The sequence below is a fragment of the Astatotilapia calliptera genome, chromosome 4 (assembly GCF_964374335.1).
Source record: "Astatotilapia calliptera chromosome 4, fAstCal68.1, whole genome shotgun sequence".
NCBI lineage: Eukaryota > Metazoa > Chordata > Actinopteri > Cichliformes > Cichlidae > Astatotilapia > Astatotilapia calliptera.
In genome coordinates this window covers 3949411-3968940 of record NC_137425.1, presented here as the reverse complement: position 1 = coordinate 3968940, position 19530 = coordinate 3949411, and the positions used below count along the sequence as shown (strand labels likewise).

At 40.9% G+C, this 19530-nt stretch overlaps 2 protein-coding genes across 2 annotated transcripts in view; one reads left to right on the top strand and one right to left on the bottom strand.

Moving 5' to 3' along the window:
- gas7a (growth arrest-specific 7a) overlaps nt 1–1575 on the bottom strand; it is a 53257-nt gene extending 51682 nt beyond the window's left edge. Inside the window, exon 1 of the mRNA XM_026164039.2 lies at nt 1434–1575. Within this exon, the coding sequence (XP_026019824.1) occupies nt 1434–1436 (3 nt within the window). The 5' untranslated portion in view covers nt 1437–1575. The remainder of the gene's footprint in view (nt 1–1433) is intronic.
- A 3961-nt stretch (nt 1576–5536) lies between these two features.
- On the top strand, nt 5537–19456 carry LOC113020245 (myosin-4-like). The gene is made up of 39 exons (XM_080300090.1): nt 5537–5740; nt 6127–6270; nt 7433–7589; nt 7664–7691; nt 7787–7895; nt 7977–8069; nt 8160–8223; nt 8308–8406; nt 8485–8588; nt 8666–8804; nt 8890–9008; nt 9616–9765; nt 9852–10022; nt 10116–10422; nt 10519–10583; nt 10982–11069; nt 11151–11268; nt 11340–11463; nt 11548–11684; nt 11846–12101; nt 12181–12423; nt 12500–12676; nt 12751–12896; nt 13495–13585; nt 14490–14879; nt 14968–15094; nt 15177–15295; nt 15373–15569; nt 15633–15816; nt 16238–16403; nt 16488–16612; nt 16683–16991; nt 17074–17277; nt 17879–18004; nt 18077–18247; nt 18346–18450; nt 18542–18637; nt 18724–18855; nt 18936–19456. Exons 1-39 carry the CDS (start codon nt 5537–5539, stop codon nt 18954–18956), a joined length of 5805 nt encoding a protein of 1934 aa, XP_080156216.1. The 3' UTR covers nt 18957–19456.
- Nucleotides 19457–19530: the final 74 nt, after the last annotated feature.

The window sequence follows — 19530 nt, the reverse complement described above, 5'->3', positions numbered from 1 at the left end:
AAGATAACCAATCTTTGTGGCTGATATTTTTTAACTCTAAAAATCAGCGGACTCACACAATAACAAGAAAGGACTGGATGCTGTACATGTGTTGCCAGGCGACATAAAAATATAAAATGCAAAGATATTTGTCCCTCAAGTTTTTCCATTTCTTTACCTCACACCTGTTCTGATAATTTCAGCGATCTCCCTCCGGTAATTTGCCGACATTTGCGAATCTTTATATTGATGCAGCGATTATTATTCCTTCAACTGTGGCGATAATTGTTATTCTCTCACTGATAAATCCAAAACTGTGAAGCAGAAGTAGCCGGAAATGCACAGGAGGAATCGACGGTGCAGAACAGGCCAGTCACAATAATTGCAGACTTCTCAGGAGGTGTACATCAGGTTATGTGTCACATTAGGACGTAGATTTCCCGGTGAAGCTTAAAGTAGGCACGAGGACGAATGCAGCAACCTCCAACAACCACTCACCCACCCTAACCGACCTGTGTGACTGCAGCCGAGCTCACACAAAGAACTTTTCATGCCTAAATCTAACAGCAGCTTTACATGCTAATAACATGAAGTATTTTTTAACCCTTTCATGCATGAATTATGACAACCTCAATCAGGATTTTTTTCTTAAGTATTTTTATTCATCTTTTGGCATGAAAAAAAGATTTTTGAACTTCATTTTTTTACTGTACTTTTTAATGTACTTTTCAAAGAGTTTTTACATGTGCACTTAGGTGGACAACATCTCCTCTGAAGTGGGTGGCAGGGTATGGAGTGACGCATCAGTGTCCAATGTACTGGTTTATGTGCAAGTATACCATCAACAGCGACACAAATACAAGAAAACAGCCTTTGAATAGCTGTCCACTGTAGTGACCACTAAAGGGTTAAAAAATGAGTGATGAAATAATTGACTCCACAGGCTTCCAGTCCAAATTTTTTTTCCTCTAAAAGTGGAAAATATTAATTTTGTGTACATGGACGTTGGTCAGTATCCCACATACGAGACCTCTTAGCATAAAAATGTTTCCAAGAACATGAAAAATTTGAAGATTCATGTTCAGAAAAATAGAAAAAGATTAAAAGCTATGTATATTTTATAAACTGTCAAGAGACTGTGTTGACCTCCTCAATATGCTCTAAAACCAAAGTATCCATAGCAACAAAATGTGTTTCCTTAGAAAATTAAGCTTTTAAACCCTTTGTTTGTACTTTTTTTTACAGGAGCTTTGAATATTCACCTCAACTCAAATCAATTTTCTTAGAATCATAAAAATTTGCTACATGTCTCCATTTCTGCTTCATTTAGATGTAAAAAAGCTAAACTAAATACAAGGTTTCACACAGTTGCAGTATTTCCTTTTAATAATTAGAGTCCATTTGATGCTACTCCTTTTTTTAATCACATAAGGCAATTAAAATAAAGTTCCTACCATGCTGTTAAGCTGAGGAGCAGTCAGTCATCCAGCCAGTGGAAACGAGTAAAGAGACTGAAAGGATTATTAGAGCTCATTACTGTCCAAAATGATCCAACGTCTCTCCAGGGTCACAGCTCAAGACACAGAGGGAGCAGAGACACTGAATATCTTTTTCATTAAGAGGCTTTTTTCCCTGCTTGTACCAAATGAAAGCCCTGGCAGAGAGGCATGCTTTGGTTGTGATCAATGCGGGACATTTTCTATGAAGCTTTGTCGAGCAGAGAAGGCCAGTGGTTGTCAGTCTGTTTTTGGGAAACACAAAAGCGGACACTGTCAGATGGAGCTGTGATGTTTGGGAGGGGGACAACAAGAACTTTTCTGTCTCGCCGGCTTGTTCTCTTCTGTTAAACTGAATTAGCTCTGCATGTATTGAGTATCAGACTGCTCATGCTCAGACAGACGAGGTCTGTCTCTCTCTCAGAGAATAAAGATGCTTGTGGCTGCGGCACCTCCGGCCCTGCAGGATTTCACAGATATGAATTTGCACTGTGCAGATGTGCATGAACGTGCACGAGAGCAGATTTTAGGGCAAAAATTAAAGCCGATGAAGAATTTAAATACAGTAAAGCGTATTAATATATGTATGTATATGTATACTGTATCAAAAAGAAAAACTAGTTATGAACAAATATGACATACAGAATGATACAATTTCATTAGTTTTTAGTTTAGGTTTAAAAATGCTTTGTTTTCTTTCATTTTAATTTATTTTATTAAGTTTAAAACAATCATGTAGACATCCCAGTGCCTCCTTTAAGCTCTGCGTTTGCAAATTTGACCAGTTAGACATAGTCACGAAATATTGCTTCAGTTATTGCTTAGTGTGGATAAAGAAAGCATAAAGTGATATAAATATAAACACTGCATTTACTGATCCATAAACTGACATTTTTATTTTATGTTTCTAGGCAAACTGAGTTTATTAAATTAATCAAAATATAATTTCCATGTTTGTCTAATGTTCTGCGTCTTCTCCTCATTCTGTCACTGGAGTACACAGCTGCTTGGTCTAAAAGTTCAAAATAAAGAGAAAAAAAAACAGAAAACTAGGTCATTTTTGTTAGGTTGTCATTTTTCTTAGTGTAGATCAAAAGAACTTGGCTGTCTCATTGGAAAGGAAAAGATCCAAAGAGATCTAATATTAATGTCTTTTACATCATCAAGACACTAACGAGCTGTTTTGAGACCAGTCGAGGGGAACTATCTCGTACACGCCTGACAATAAACTGTAAAAACACATTTTCCTTGTTAGTGCTGGTTGTTTAAGGTTGTATCATGTCTGAAAAATCAAAAGCAATAACCTTAAAATGAGTGGATGTGACGCATGACAGTGACATACTTCTTTAAACTTGATGGAAAGATCAGTGTCATGTTGGTTTAATATTCCAGAATCATGGTTATTGGCTGGTAATGGTTACTGCTTTCCACCATCTTTGGTCCAGGATCCGGGGGTCCCAGCAGGAATCTTTATAAAGGAGCTGAAGTTTCTTTAACAGAGTGCAGACTCAAATGTCAAAATGTCCACCACATCTGAAGGTTTCATAATCATGGACAAGCGATTTATTCACCAGATTTAAACAAAAGCTTGTTACCCAACGACCAGGCTTCTCGTCTCCTTCTCGGTACCTTTCAAGCTATTGCTGAATAAAAAAAACATCCTTGGTTCATCCTTCAGATTTAATGGATTTTTTATGTGCTCAACAAAACCTCTAATGCTTTAAAAGGTCTATTTATCTGCTGGTGTTGTGTGATTTTGTAACCATTTTGGAACGTCACAGAGAGACAGTTCAAAGAGAACTGCAATCAAAGTGAAACCAGACGCGAGGTTAAAATCCCGTCCCTTACTTCACCTTGCTTTTGATTTTATAACCTTTAGCAAAAGCTTCTCCTGAAACGTTAGCCACAAACAACTGGCAGCAGCTCTCGTCCACACTGAAGATCACCGAGCGTCCTCTCACATAAGCAACAATGCACTTCTCGCACCGGACTGTTTATTTTGGAGCGTTGCCAGGGCTCATTGTTAAAACAACAGTATCCTACTCAGGCTTTGATGGCCTTTATTTCCTCACCAGCTGCCTGCAATAATCCTCTAAAAGGAATATAATCAATCCGCTTCAAATCCACTTTTAAGGTTGTCTGCCTGCTCGTGTCCGGACATTAATCATCGCTTTCTGCTTTATCCACCAATATAGAAGTTTAAAACCCCTAAAACATGCTGGCTAATCAGGGGACACATTGAGCTTATTTCCCATGGAGATAGTATAAATAACCTGCAGCATGTCACCTCTGTAATGTAGGGGTTGAGCTTTTTTTGTTATGCAGGATTTGGATGAAAATTTGTGTTTATGATTGTTTATTTGGATGCATTAAACAGAAGAAGGCTTGACCAAAAGAACCACAGTTTACTTTGGATTGCAGTGTAGCCAGAAAATGTCTGAGTAAGTATATAACCTTTACAGTGTCCCAAAACAACGATTACAACATGGCATCAATACTGGCCAATGATGACATGACTTCAAATGGCTTTTCTGTCAGATTTTCTCTAAAATCAAGGGTCTTTTCTCAGCACTGAGCAGCTCCTTCAGTGGGAGACTGCGGCACCCACGGTGTGGGACGGAGAGATTTCGCAGGTCTTTCCTCCCCACTGCTGTCAGACTCCATAATAAAGACTTTAACTGATCAAGCACACACATCCATACATATGCAATAATACTAAGTGCAATAATCCTTTCTGTCATCGTTGTATTTTTACTCAGTTGTATATAGTATTTGTATTTGTATTCTATTTTTATCTTATTGTATATTTATTTTATTTTATTCTACTGTATATAGTATTTTATTTTATTCTATTCTGTACAGTTGTGTACTGTATTTATTCTTATTGTATTCTAATTTTTGCCTCATAACTTTTGCACTGTCCACTTCCTGCTGTGACAAAACAAATTTCCCACGTGTGGGACTAATAAAGGTTATCTTATCTTATTTACAAGTTCATTGAATACCTTTGTACTGGTTTTATGTATGCTTTTTTCATTTTATGGTTTTACTGTATTGTAATTAGGGCACTCAAGAGAGTACTCCTATGGCCTTCCCAGTTTAAATAATACTAATACTTTTAAATGGTGACTTTACAAATAATTTTTCTTGTAAACAAAATAAGGATAAAAAGGTCAAGGTTGACCGAATTACTTGTTTTTGGACCTTGTATGTTCATTCATACCACCATATTACTATTTTAGGAATTTTCTACAGTAGCTTTGCATGATTTACATTTTCATAGTTCAAAATAATCCTTCTTTGTCTTATTCATTCTTTCTTTTTTCTTTTTTTAGCTGATTTATCTCCTCTCCCTTTCAGACAATTTTCCTCTGACTGGTTGTCTCATGGTAACAAAGTGGGTGGGTGGGCGGAGCTTCAGTCCCCAAGAGCTCTCTCTTTGATCTGATATAAAACCAGAGCTACAATTTGTGTAAATACATGCCCAATACATTTGTGTTTTATTTCTGTTCCATCATGTTATTTTTTATTCAACTGTTTAATTGGTTAGTCCACTTTTCTTTTACTTTGCCAGCTTCACATGTGCCAAACTTACATTAAATATTCTATTTGTCCCAGTGTACTATTCTCCATTTGGGACATTTTAAGGTGTCTGGATCTAAATATAACTGTAGCTTGCACCTTGTGTTTAATCCATGATCCATCCTCATCCGCGATGGGCAGCAGGTTTGTGTAACTCTATCAGTGTATGCCCATGTAAAGGAAGAAGGCTTCACACCAAGGACAATGGTGTGATATAAAAAGGGACAGTGCCACTGGTAAAACCACAGGGTAACGATCCCATTTAACAGCTTCTGCGCTGGAGTTTTGGAAAAGCTGAGACACTTTGTTTGTGATCAGGTCCATACGCAAACTGTTCAGTGTTTCTGTTCTTGTACTTGTGCAGCAAAGTGGGTGAGTATGATAATGTTCGGGATGCATTTTTTAAGTGTTATGTTGACATAATTTTTAATTCAAGAGATGATTGGTGTGTGTTTTTTAAATCTTTGATTTAGGAGAAAATGAGCACCGATGGGGAAATGACAATTTTTGGGGTGGCTGCCCAGTACCTGCGCAAGTCTGAGAAGGAGAGGACGGAGGCTCAGACACGGCCGTTTGACAGCAAGACGGCGTGCTTTGCGAGCGATGAGAAAGAGATGTATGTCAAGGCTGAGATCCAGGAAAGGGCAGACGGCAAAGTCAGTGTGAAGACGGCGGATGACAGAGTGGGTGGACTGAAGTGTTGCTCTAATAAACTGCTTTGGTGACAACTGAACACAGCCTGGGAAAAAAAGAGCTTTCTGTATATGAGATGTCTCAAGAGGACATTATTCTTTCTAATATTTTAGAAGGATTTTATACAGCTGTCATAAAATCTGCAATAAAAAACCTCCTGAACTTTATTATTCTGGCTTTCAACTGAGACATTTAATCTTGCCTGAAGCCCTAAATGCTGCTTCAGTTTCCACAAAAGTAATAATTTGAATGAAAATGTGATTCCACATTATTAAAACGTGTAAAGGCAGTAATTATCCTGCAGGCATTTGGCCTTTGAAAGACCTTTTTCCCCCTTAACTTTGGGCATCGTGTTTCAATATTCATCTTTTTTCAGACTTTAGCTGTCAGAGAGGACCAAGTGTTTCCCATGAACCCCCCAAAGTTTGATAAGATTGAGGACATGGTGATGATGACACACCTCCACGAGCCTGCTGTGCTGTACAACCTCAAGGAGAGATATGCAGCTTGGATGATCTACGTAAGTCAAACATAAAATATGAAGCTGCGTGCAGAGTTAATTAAAACAGCGAGGCGTTAAAAATTGGAAACCAGATTTTCAGATTATTCAGAAGCTGCAGTGTGATTGTTTAGAAACAGATGACTTCACTCTGGGCTTCATAAGTTATATAAGTAAATGCAAACTTAAATTAGGAGTTACTGTCGTTTTTTATGAATTATTTTTGTAAAAAATACTAAAAGTTTTAATTTTATAACTAGGAATATACTTTACTTTATTAGAGTGGATCCATAATGTTAAAAATTTGCTAAAATCCAATTTGAGATTTTTTTTTTTTTACATTAAAAAAATACATTATACTTCATCTGTACTGTAAAAACCAAAAGTGTGAAATTGTCCATTTTCATACAGTATAACTAATTTGATAGTTGTGCCACAATTTTCATATTTATACAGTTTTTAGTATTTAGCTCCTTAGACGTGTGCACAATGAGAAATAAGTTTCACAGTCTATTTCTGAATAGATTCACCTCACACACACAGATACCTGTGAACTGGTGTTCAGCAACATAGTAAGAAAGTGCTAGAATTTTCTGTAAATGAAGCACTAACTTACTAGGCCTTTTAAAAACTCACAGCAAGATACATTCTCCAAAAGGTCCCATTCATTCACTCATTAGGAGGCCTAATCGATAGCAAATGGCTACAGGTACCTGTGTCGGCACACCTGTCAATCAAAGCAGCTGCAGGCCTAACTTTAAGCTTTATCAACATCTAAATGGATGAGCTATAAAAACAAATAAAACACAAAAATAAATAAATAAAAAGTACCCCTCAATAAAACTCTTTTAAAGCGGGAAACATATTTGAAACAAACTTTAAATCTTATGAAGTTTGGCATGTTAACATGACAGTCTGTGGGGACTTGAGTCTGTCTTGTGTGGAGATTAGAGGAACTGCAGTTTTGGGCACTTCTACATTGGCTCAATTTTCAGCCCCAGAAGAAAGGACAGAAAAATCCTTTCTTCTTCTTCTTTTAATGAAGCAGACTAATGTTCCACATGTGGTCAATATAACTTTTGCTGTGATGCAGATTTGAAGGCTGAATTACTTATGCAGCTGCAATGAGCCACCTGATGTTGCAATCGAAAACCTGAAAGCCTCTTCCGTGTTTCCCACGCAGACCTACTCTGGACTCTTCTGTGTGACTGTGAACCCTTACAAATGGCTGCCAGTCTACAACCCAGAGGTGGTCCAGGCCTACAGGGGAAAGAAAAGGATGGAAGTCCCCCCTCACATCTTCGCCCTGTCTGACAACGCCTATCAGTTCATGCTCACAGGTGCCAAAGCAGAAACGTCTCTGCAAAAGGAATCTTTACATTTTTTGTCTAACTTCCATTTCTTCTGTCCTCAGACCGTGAAAATCAGTCTATACTAATCACGTAAGTTTAACAGAGACTGTTTCTCTTCACGAGGACTTTGCATCGAATGACTCGTAGGGTGAAATGTTGGCTTTTTCATTTCTTTTGTTCCTCAGTGGAGAATCTGGTGCAGGAAAGACTGTCAACACCAAGCGTGTCATTCAGTACTTTGCAACAATTGCAGTGTCTTCAGACAAGAAAAAAGAGGCAATTAACAAAATGAAGGTAAGTTCATCAGCAGTCAGTCAGTCAGTGTTTCAGAGTGCAGTGGGCATCAGATTTACGTGAAGGTCCGCTCTTCATCAGGGGACTCTGGAGGATCAGATCATCCAGGCCAACCCTCTGCTGGAAGCTTTTGGGAATGCTAAGACTGTGAGGAATGACAACTCATCTCGCTTTGTGAGTGAGCCTCAGGGACTTTACACTTTGCTTTAATTTCCCAGATGGTTGTGAGAAATGAGATGCCCCTTTTTTTTTTGTATTGAACAGGGTAAATTCATCCGAATCCACTTTGGTGCGACTGGTAAACTGGCATCTGCAGATATTGAGACGTGTAGGTTTATACTCACTAACTTTGGATAAAGAATGAGGTAAATTATCTTTCCACAAAGAGTAAAATGTTTTTTCTTTCTGAAAGATCTGCTGGAGAAGTCGAGGGTGACATTTCAGCTGCGGGCTGAGAGAAGCTACCACATCTTTTATCAGCTTACCTGCAACAAGAAGCCTGAACTGATAGGTGAGCTGATGAATTGTTTTTGAATTACTTTGATGCTCTCAATGCTCATTTGCATAAACCTCATTTCTTTCCCTTCAGATCTACTTCTCATCACCACCAACCCCTACGACTTTGCCTTCATCAGTCAGGGAGAAATCAGTGTGAAAAGCATCAATGACGCTGAAGAGCTAATGGCTACAGACGTGAGTGGACTCAGATCTCGCTGAGCTGAGTTACTGCTCATTCAAATCTGACTTGGCCTCTTTTATTTTAAATACAGGAAGCTTTTGATGTTCTGGGCTTCTCCTCTGAAGAGAAAGCATCCATCTATAAGCTCACTGGCGCTGTGATGCATTATGGGAACATGAAGTTCAAGCAGAAACAGCGGGAGGAGCAGGCTGAGCCAGAGGGCACTGAAGGTGAGGGCGATACAAACAAATAAACAAACAAAAGAAAGAGCTATGAATGAGGTCACATATCTATATTCTTCTGTTTTCCCTGCAGTGGCTGATAAAGCAGCGTATCTGATGGGCCTGAACTCGGCAGATCTGCTGAAAAGCCTCTGCTATCCCAGAGTGAAGGTTGGAAATGAGTACGTCACCAAAGGGCAAAATGTTCAGCAGGTAAGCTCAGAATCTAAAAGCGTTTCATCCTGATAACAGCTCAGTCACACCAGAGTAAAAACAAGATGGAAACCTCTTTGCAACTATGTAAAAAAATCAGCAGTTGCTACGGTGATTGATTTCCTTTTTTCTGAATTTGCCAAACATTTGTTTGGCCAACATCCTCAGTCTCTTGGCATCCAGAGGTTGCAATTGCACAAGTCGCCTGTAGGGAAGCAACCTGTCTCCAAACAACAGCAATCTAACTCAGACTGACTGAATGACATTTAACAGATTGGCGAATGTTTAGAATTGTAAACGCAGCCAGATTGGCAGCACTTTGTGATCAATATGTGCTGATGAGCATTTCATGGCCCCCCTCCATTGTTTTCCCTGGAGTGACTGTAACATAAGCAGCCTACACACTCCGAGATTCTGAAGTGTGACGCTGAACGAACTAACTTTGATAGGACATCAAACATGATGCATGCAGTCTGTACAACAATATTACTGAAATGAGGCCAAGATGCGAGGCTATCTATCTATCCCGTTATGCTGCATCCTCCTCAGCTTAGTCTTAGATGTCTTTTGTGCAGCACTGTATGAAGATAATTCACCATCTTTCCAGGTGTACAACTCTATTGGCGCCCTTGCAAAATCAGTCTACGAGAAGATGTTTTTTTGGATGGTCGCAAAAATCAACCAGCAGCTCGATACGAAGCAATCCAGACAACATTTCATTGGAGTTCTCGATATCGCCGGCTTCGAGATCTTTGATGTGGGTGTTTAAAATATATCTGTACATTCCTCACAATCTCACAGAAATTTGTTTATTTACTTGAATAACATATTTTATGTGTTTAGCACAACAGCATGGAGCAGCTCTGCATTAACTTCACCAACGAGAAGCTGCAACAGTTTTTCAACCATCACATGTTTGTGCTGGAACAAGAAGAATACAAAAAAGAAGGGATTGACTGGGAGTTCATTGACTTTGGTATGGACCTGGCAGCCTGCATTGAGCTCATTGAAAAGGTATTATATGCAGTATGATTTAAAAAATAAGAAACATGAAACTTAATGTTTCAAATACGAGAATGTTATTAACAAGAATTTTGGGTTTCCAAGCCAATGGGCATCTTCTCCATCCTTGAGGAAGAGTGCATGTTCCCAAAATCAACAGAGACGTCTTTCAAGAACAAACTCTATGACCAACATCTTGGCAAGAACAACTGCTTCTTGAAGCCCAAACCAGTCAAAGGGAAGCCCGAAGCCCACTTCACGTTGGTGCACTACGCCGGCACCGTGGACTACAACATCACCGGGTGGCTCGAGAAGAACAAAGACCCGCTCAATGAGTCGGTGGTGCAACTTTACCAGAAGTCATCAGTCAAAATACTGGCCATGCTGTACGCGCACTACTCTGGATCAGACGGTAAGTATGCCTTTTTTCCACTAGCGCTCGATTGTTTATTAACATGATACGGTCGTGTTATGTTTTAAACTGTCATTGATGCAGAGACAGCTGCAGGAGGAGCCAAAAAGGGATCCAAGAAGAAGGGGGCATCTTTCCAGACTGTGTCGGCTTTGTTCAGGGTAACATAAAATTTACCAGTGGTTTCTAGGGTGCGCATCAATTAGAAATCATCCTGGAAATCAGTTTAAATAAGTAAAGATTGTATTTTTTAATATTCTATTAAAAAATAAATGGTAACACCAAAACCCATCGTTTTCTTCACAAATTGTTTGGGGGGGGGGGCGGGAATTAAGCTTGTGGTGTAGTTTCCTTCGTCCGTATTTTTAATGCTTGCCCCAGATTTGCTCAAGGTTAACAAATTAAACCTTGCAGTGCCTCCTAGAAAACCTTTTTTATGGGTAATCTTAAATATTGCTAAGCAACTGCTAGTCATGAGCATAACAAAAAAGTATTCCTGAGTTTAAAAAGAAGTCAAAACTATTAGAACAAAACTTCTACACGTGTGGATTTTCTGCAGGAGAATCTTGGGAAGCTTATGACCAATCTGAGAACCACTCACCCTCACTTTGTGCGCTGCTTGATACCAAACGAGACCAAAACACCAGGTAGTTTTTAATAATCCACTTATTCTGACATTTATATAACCACAGTAATGCAACTAAAATAATTACTGCCTTCAATAACAGGCATAATGGAGAACGGCCTCGTTATCCACCAGTTACGATGCAACGGCGTGCTGGAAGGCATCCGGATCTGCAGGAAAGGCTTTCCCAGCAGAATCCTCTATGGTGACTTCAAGCAGAGGTAAACACTCAAAGCTTTTGAATATTTCATACCTTTTGCTCTTATACTCAGATTTATCATTTCTCCGACAGGTACAGGATTCTTAACGCGAGCGCAGTTCCAGAGGGACAATTCATGGATAACAAAAAAGCTGCGGAGAAGCTCCTTGGCTCAATCGACGTGGATCACACGCAGTACAAGTTTGGACACACTAAGGTTTTTAGTTGTTAACATATAACAAGGGTTAAATGGTAAAGAAGAGCAATGAGAAGTGAGAGTGGTAATGACCTTTCATTTCAGGTGTTTTTTAAAGCCGGCCTGCTCGGCGCCTTGGAGGAGATGAGAGATGAGCGACTGGCACAGGTCGTGATGTCCACTCAGGCTCTGTGTCGCGGATACCTCGTCCGGCTAGAGTATCAGAAGATGATGGCCAGAAAGTAAAGATGCATACTGCATTCATGTGTGGTGGACTAAAAACAAAGAAAGAGGAAATCATACATTAACTCTTATAGGCTGTGCCAACAGGCCCTGCATGCTTTATAGATCCATCACAGCTAAAACCTGCATCTTAAATGAAATGAAATTTCTACTTTGACAGGGACGCAATCTACACCATCCAGTATAACTTCCGTTCCTTCATGAATGTAAAGCACTGGCCGTGGATGAAGCTGTACTTTAAGCTGAAACCTCTTCTGAAGAGTGCTGAGGCTGAGAAGGAAATGGCCCAAATGAAGGTGGACTTTGGAAAACTCAAGGAAGATCTGTCCAAATCAGAAACCCGTCGGCGGGAGCTGGAAGAGAAAATGGTCTCCATCGTACAAGAGAAGAACGATCTGTTGCTTCAAGTCCAGGCCGTAAGTTAAGAACCACTTATTGTCCACGTGGGTGCTGCGACTTTTGAGAAATAATGTTAGCCCACAATCTTGATATCAGGAGGCTGACAACCTGCTGGATGCAGAGGAGAGGTGCGAAGGACTCATCAAAAGCAAGATCCAGCTGGAAGCCAAACTCAAGGAGGTGACCGAGAGACTTGAAGATGAGGAGGAGATCAACGCTGAGCTGACCGCCAAGAAGAGGAAGCTCGAAGACGAGTGCTCTGAACTGAAGAAGGACATCGACGACTTGGAGTTGACCTTAGCTAAAGTGGAGAAGGAAAAACATGCAGTAGAAAACAAGGTGAGTCTCCAATCAACTGCTGTATCATCTCAGTAGAGGAGAATTGTTATATCTTCCTTCTTAATCATCGCTGTAGGTAAAAAACCTAGTAGAAGAAATCATGAGCCAAGATGAAAACATCACCAAACTGTCCAAAGAGAAGAAAGCCCTGCAGGAGGCTCATCAGCAAACACTGGACGACCTGCAGTCCGAGGAAGACAAAGTAAACGCGCTTACCAAAGCCAAGACCAAACTGGAGCAGCAGGCGGATGATGTGAGTTATCCTGCATGCAGAAGTACTGAAGTGTACAGCTGCTGTTAAGATGTGTAAGATGGCTTTATCTTTAGCTGGAAGGTTCACTGGAGCAAGAGAAGAAGGTCCGTATGGATCTGGAAAGAGCCAAGAGGAAGCTGGAGGGTGACCTGAAACTTGCTCAGGAGTCAATCATGGATCTGGAGAATGACAAGCAACAGCTGGAAGAAAAGCTGAAAAAGTAAGGACTCAATGTTTTGGTGCTGAAAAGAGTGTTTAAAAATGTTATTTTCTTTGTACATATAGGAAACTGAGTTTGTAAGATAGTTAACAGTTTATGGGCAAACAAAGTTTTGAAGCCAGGAAAGGTGTTAGCTGTGAATGGAGGGGCTGTGAGTCACAAACCCACAAAGAATTAATCTGTAGTTTCCCTCTGTGCAAAGTTTTATCATCTCCCGGCTCACTGTTTTGGTTTCTGTTTGACATTCATGCTCCAAACATAAGAGACCAAAAGGACCAGAGCTGGTGGAGATGATAAAGTTTGTACACAGGCAGCTTTATGCAAACATATTCTTCAAACCAGCTCTTTAATCTCACTGCTTACAGCTTGTTGCACTATTTAATGTGTGTTATATATTCATTTATGTGGCACTGTGCACTCACTGGTTACTTTATTAGGTTGCTTGCTAGTACTGGGTTGGAGCCCTTTTTATCCTTGAACATGGTCAACTTGAAATAATGACAGATCCCTCAGAGTAACATATTTCTTTTTAACCCTTCAGGCTTCAAAAATAACAATTTTCAAGCATTCAGCAAGTTTTCCTTTTTTTTTTTTACAGGAAAGACTTTGAGTTGTCACAACTGCAGTCAAAGATAGAAGACGAACAAGCACTCAGTGGTCAGCTGCAGAAGAAAATCAAAGAGCTCCATGTGAGAATTGTTTTGAATTACCTGAGCTGGTGTCCACTTCAGGATTTACATTATTGGCAGATAATATAATGATGCAGATGAGAAAGGTTCATCGACTGTATATCTACTTATTCTGCTTTGAGTAGAAACACAACATAACAGATACAGTACATTTTATCTCCATCACTGCAACGTCACTAATATGAAGCTGATTCTGTGCTTTTCTGTAGCGGTTTTCAACAATAGCACTCAACTGATTTCCGATGATGTCCAAAACATTATGGCCAATAACATTTCCTTAGACTGGAGCGCCTATAGCCTGTACACAAAAGATGGACACTGGCTGTAGCATCACTGGACATTGCATCCTGATAGTGACACTAACTGGGATCATAGTTTACAAAATAAACGTCTTGTGTTCAATAAGACCTAAAACTAGTGATTGAAACTTTAAAATAATCAGGAAAGTGTTTACTGAGGTCATAGATTGTAAATAAAATAGGCAGGAAGGCAGAAAATGAAAATAAGTCAGGTTTAAACCTCTGCAAGCGAATAAATAAAGAAGGCTCCACAAGACTGACATCAGTGGCTACAGGAGGGGCCGTATCCCAAAAAATCTGACAAAGACATGACTTCAATTTCATCTGTGTAATGTTTCATTATCAAAACTGGCAAAATGTGAGCTGGTTTTAACAAAAGCAACAAGAAGAACTGGTGAAAAAGGAGGTACAAGTTGCTCTGACCCACTTTTCTAAACTTTTGGTCTTAAGAAAAGTGGGTCAACTAAAATGTTAGCCACATGAACTGGATGTCTCACGTGTCCCAGGTTAAAAAAATACCACACATGCACTAAAAGCTTTCAATTTAAATGGTGCAACCATTTTTAAATAACAAATAAAATTCCTGAATCACATTTGCAACTCAGGCCCGAATTGAGGAGCTGGAGGAGGAAATCGAGGCCGAGCGTTCGGCTCGAGCCAAAGTGGAGAAGCAGAGGTCTGATCTGTCCAGGGAACTCGAGGAGATCAGCGAGAGGCTGGAGGAGGCCGGAGGAGCCTCCGCCGCTCAGGTGGAGATGAACAAGAAGCGTGAAGCTGAGTTCCTCAAACTTCGCAGGGAGCTGGAGGAGTGCATGCTGCAGCATGACGCTACCTCTGCTGCTCTGCGCAAGAAACACGCAGACAGTGTGGCCGAAATGGGAGAACAGCTGGATAACGTGCAGAGAGTCCGGCAGAAGCTGGAGAAGGAGAAGAGTGAGTTAAGGCTGGAGTTGGATGACATGTCGAGCAATATGGAATCCGTGGCCAAAACAAAGGTTGGTCATTAAACTTGTCTTTGTCTTTACGCTCCCTTCAATGTAAAAACATTACAAGGTTTATGTTTTTGCTTTCTTAAATTTGAAGATCAATTTAGAGAAAATGTGCCGATCACTTGAAGATCAACTGAACGAGGTGAAAACCAAAGAGGAGGAGCATCTGAGGCTCATTAATGACCTTTCGAGCCAGAAAGCTCGGCTTCAGACAGAAAACGGTAAGGAGTAAAGTAAACAAGCTGGAAGTCAAATAAAGTCACAGATACACCTGCTTTAATTCTCTTTACACCTCCCATCCAGCTGAGATGTCTCGGCAGCTGGAAGAAAAGGAGTCCCTGATGTCACAGTTAACCCGCGGTAAGCAAGCCTTCATTCAGCAGATCGAGGAGCTGAAACGGCTTCACGAGGAGGAGGTGAAGGTAAGCTGTGCCGAAACACACTAGCCTGAATGTTTGGCAGTTTAGTGTGTTCATGGTGTCGCTTTCATTCTGCTCAGGCTAAAAACGCCTTAGCTCACAGTTTGCAGTCATCACGTCATGACTGCGAGCTGCTAAGGGAGCAGTACGAGGAGGAGCAGGAGGCCAAAGCCGAGCTGCACCGCTGTCTGTCCAAGGCGAACAGCGAGGTGGCTCAATGGAGAACCAAATACGAGACAGACGCCATCCAACGAACCGAAGAGCTCGAGGAGGCAAAGTAAGAACAGTCTTCATTTCACTTTAAATGTTGTGCTAATGATGACCCGAATTTCTCCTACAGGAAGAAGTTAGCCTTCCGTCTGCAGGATGCAGAAGAAGCTGTGGAGGCCGTTAACTCCAAGTGTTCCTCTCTCGAGAAGACGAAGCAGCGGCTGCAGGGAGAGGTGGAGGACCTAATGATGGATGTGGAGAGGTCTAATGCTGCTGCTGCCACTTTGGACAAGAAGCAGAGAAACTTTGACAAGGTTTGGTTTTCATGAGATATCCTAAAATTGCTGATGTGACTGATGCATTCGTTAAGAGGTTCAGTAAGAAGAATATCCTGCAGGAGGAAGGTAGAGTGGAACAGGTGAGAATTACTTTAATAGTGGTCAACACTCCCAAACCTCTCTTTACGCAGCTGTTAATAAGACAAAACTCGTAGGATAATTAAAGTACTGACTTCAGTTCAAGCCATAACTATTTGTCAGCAATCTGCTAACACTGTTCAGTTGTTTAGCAGCATTATAGAGGATATCTGGTGCCAAAGACCCAAAGGAAGGATAAAGATTGTATGATACCTGATGTCTTGTTGAGCGTCCATATGCAAGCAGCATCATGTTTTGACAATAAAGTGATATATTTATCTGAAACCATTTACTGATATGTGAGCCTTTTATTGTAAAGGTTGTTGCTGAGTGGAAGCAGAAATACGAGGAGGGTCAAGCAGAGCTGGAGTCAGCTCTAAAAGATGTTCGCTCTTTGGGCACGGAGAACTTCAAGATGAAGAATGCCTTTGAGGAATGCCTGGAACAAGTGGAGACACTCAAACGGGAAAATAAAAATCTGCAGCGTATGTCAAGGTCCCCCTTTTTATAAAAATCTCTAATAATGCAGCAAAATGTCGATCGTTATCATGATTTCCTTCTCCCTGCAGAGGAAATCATGGATCTCACGGAGCAGCTGGGAGAGATGGGGAAAACCATCCACGAGCTCGAGAAAGCAAAGAAACAGGCTGAGCAGGAGAAGTTAGAGGCTCAGACGGCTCTGGAGGAGGCAGAAGTGAGTAGAAGAACAATATTTAAACAAACTCTGCTGTCTCTGGGTATTATTACTGCATGTCCTTGTTCAGGGCTCACTGGAGCACGAGGAATCCAAGATCCTTCGAGTCCAGCTGGAGCTAAACCAGGTGAAGTCTGAGGTGGACAAGAAGCTAGCTGAGAGGGACGAGGAGATCGAACAGCTGAAGAGGAACAGCCAAAGAATCATCGACACAATGCAAACCAATCTGGATGCTGAGGTCCGGAGCAGGAACGACGCCCTCAGAGTGAAGAAGAAGATGGAGGGAGACCTGAACGAGATGGAGGTCCAGCTGAGCCACGCTAACAGGCAGGCGGCCGAGGCCCAGAAACAGCTGAGGAACATTCAAGTTCAGCTCAAGGTGGGCCGCGTGTAGACAGCGAGAAGAGTTTGTTATTACCTCAGCTTAAGAACATGCTTCTATTTATAACATTTCTGTTTAGGAGGTCCAGATTCAACTCGATGACGCCCTGAGAAACACCGATGACATGAAAGAGCAGGTGGCCATGTCGGAGCGCAGGAGCAACCTCGTGCAGGCTGAAATGGAGGAGATCCGAGCAGCTCTGGAACAGACCGAGAGAAGCCGCAAGCTAGCGGAGCAGGAGCTGCTGGATGCCAGCGAGAGAGTTCAGCTGCTACACTCACAGGTTCAGATCCACCAGTTTTACATGTGCACACATTTTTTTATTAGCAATAGATGGCACGACCACAACGGACAGCTATTGACCATGAGTTGGTGGTAGGGTTGAGAAATGTTGGGGGTCAGGCCAGAACTGGGGCTATATTTATGAAGAATGTGCAATCAGATGAAAGGCATCCTGCAGACTAAATGATTCAGTAAATGATATTAAATGATCAGACTGCTCTCCCTGAGGTGAGATCAGTGAAACCTGCAACCTGCAAATAATTTATCTAATTTAGCGAATCGATGTCAGGTCATAAATTTATTGACGAAAATCTGTGTCAGTGTCTGTCAGTAATGGGTACAAACCTCAGAAGTATTCCAGTTCTTTGTTTTTTCTTACTTATAAGTTTCAATAGATTTAGTAGAACAAATAAAAATATATTTGGCAAACTTTTCAAACCAGATTTTTAATTTTCTCAGAATTTTCTCAGATCGCAGCAGTCGTAGCTCTACAGTTAGAATCCACTTTTTCTCTGAAACAACATCTATTTAAATATTTGAAGGTATCACGACTCATCATCATTATTTGTCCCTCTTATGTTAATTCAAATCCTCGCCTGCAGAACACCAGCCTGCTCAACAGTCGGAAGAAGCTGGAGGCGGATCTGTCTCAGATTCAGAGTGAGATGGATGATAGTGTCCAAGCAGCCAGGAACGCTGAGGAGAAAGCCAAGAAAGCCATCACTGATGTAAGTCGATTTTTCTCAGTGTAAGCCTAAAAGATGCAGCAGTATGCTAGCCATTTTATTACTTTTTTTCAGGCGGCCATGATGGCGGAGGAGTTGAAGAAAGAGCAGGACACCAGCGCTCATCTGGAGAGGATGAAGAAGAACCTGGAGGCGACTGTCAAAGACCTGCAGCAGCGCCTCGATGAGGCCGAGAACCTGGCCATGAAAGGCGGAAAGAAGCAACTCCAAAAACTGGAAGCCAGGGTAATCTGACCAAATAACATCTTTCATCAGCTTTAGGAACAGGAGGGTGTTGCTCAAAAACACAGGAGACTGATGACCAAACATTTTCGCCCTTCCAGGTGCGAGAACTCGAGAACGAGCTTGAAGCGGAGCAGAGACATGGCTCAGAGTCTGTGAAAGGTGTGCGCAAACTCGAGCGCAGGATTAAGGAGCTCACCTATCAGGTAGAAAAAACCCTGTTCACTTTCACAATGCAAGGTTTTTACAAATGTTTCAAAAAATGGAGATCGTTTCTTTTCTGTCACCAAAAACTAGTCCGAGGAGGACAAGAAGAACATGATGAGACTGCAGGAGCTGGTAGACAAACTCCAGCTGAAGGTGAAAGCGTACAAGAGGCAGGCTGAGGAAGCTGTGAGTGTTTTTTCTGTCAAACATGTTGTAGTTAGATGTTTGGAGAATTTGATTTAGTTTTTTTTTTTTTTTTTGGTTGTTAACAGGAAGAGCAAGCCAACACTTACCTGACTAAGTTGAGGAAGGTGCAGCATGAGCTGGAGGAGGCCGAAGAGCGAGCCGACATCGCTGAGTCCCAGATCAACAAGATGAAAGTGAAGAATCGAGACACGAGCAAGGTGATCGAATCAGCCAAAGCTAATGCACCTTAAACTCACTGTAATAAGCGCTAATGACTTCTTGTTCTTCTCATTTTCAGGTAAAAGATAGCGGGGAGTAGCGGCGATTAAAGGGCATTAAGATGATATCGAAAGCTGAGTCTCTGAAACTCATTTGAGCTCATTTACAACATATTCTTAATCAAACGTGTGTTTTTCTTCCATTTAAAGCCACTGTGGGTATAATTTATGTAACTTAATTCTCAGATAAAGATCTAAAATTGGTGGAGAACAAAATCAGAGATAAAAAGATGAAGCGGTGCTCAGTTACAGAGCAGTACTGCCATGATAACGTTGATCTGGACGCTGTAAAACGAGCAGCAGCATCCTGCCAGCGGCTGATATTTTAATAACGGAAAAATAAAAATTCTGTCTTTGGCTTCCTCCCACAGTCCAAAGACACATTTAGTAAGGTTAGGTTAACAAATCTTCACGTCATACACACAGTGACTTTAAACCTTAAGCGAGGCAGTTATCTTCTGTATTTGCTTAAATGTATTTGTGTTGTGTTATTGAATGTGTGTTGCCTCAATTATAATAAAATCCTTAATCTTAAAAAAAAGTGTCCATTAATACAAATGGCTATTGATGCATATGGAATAAAAACTGAGACCTTGTGATTGAATGAGTCGGAGC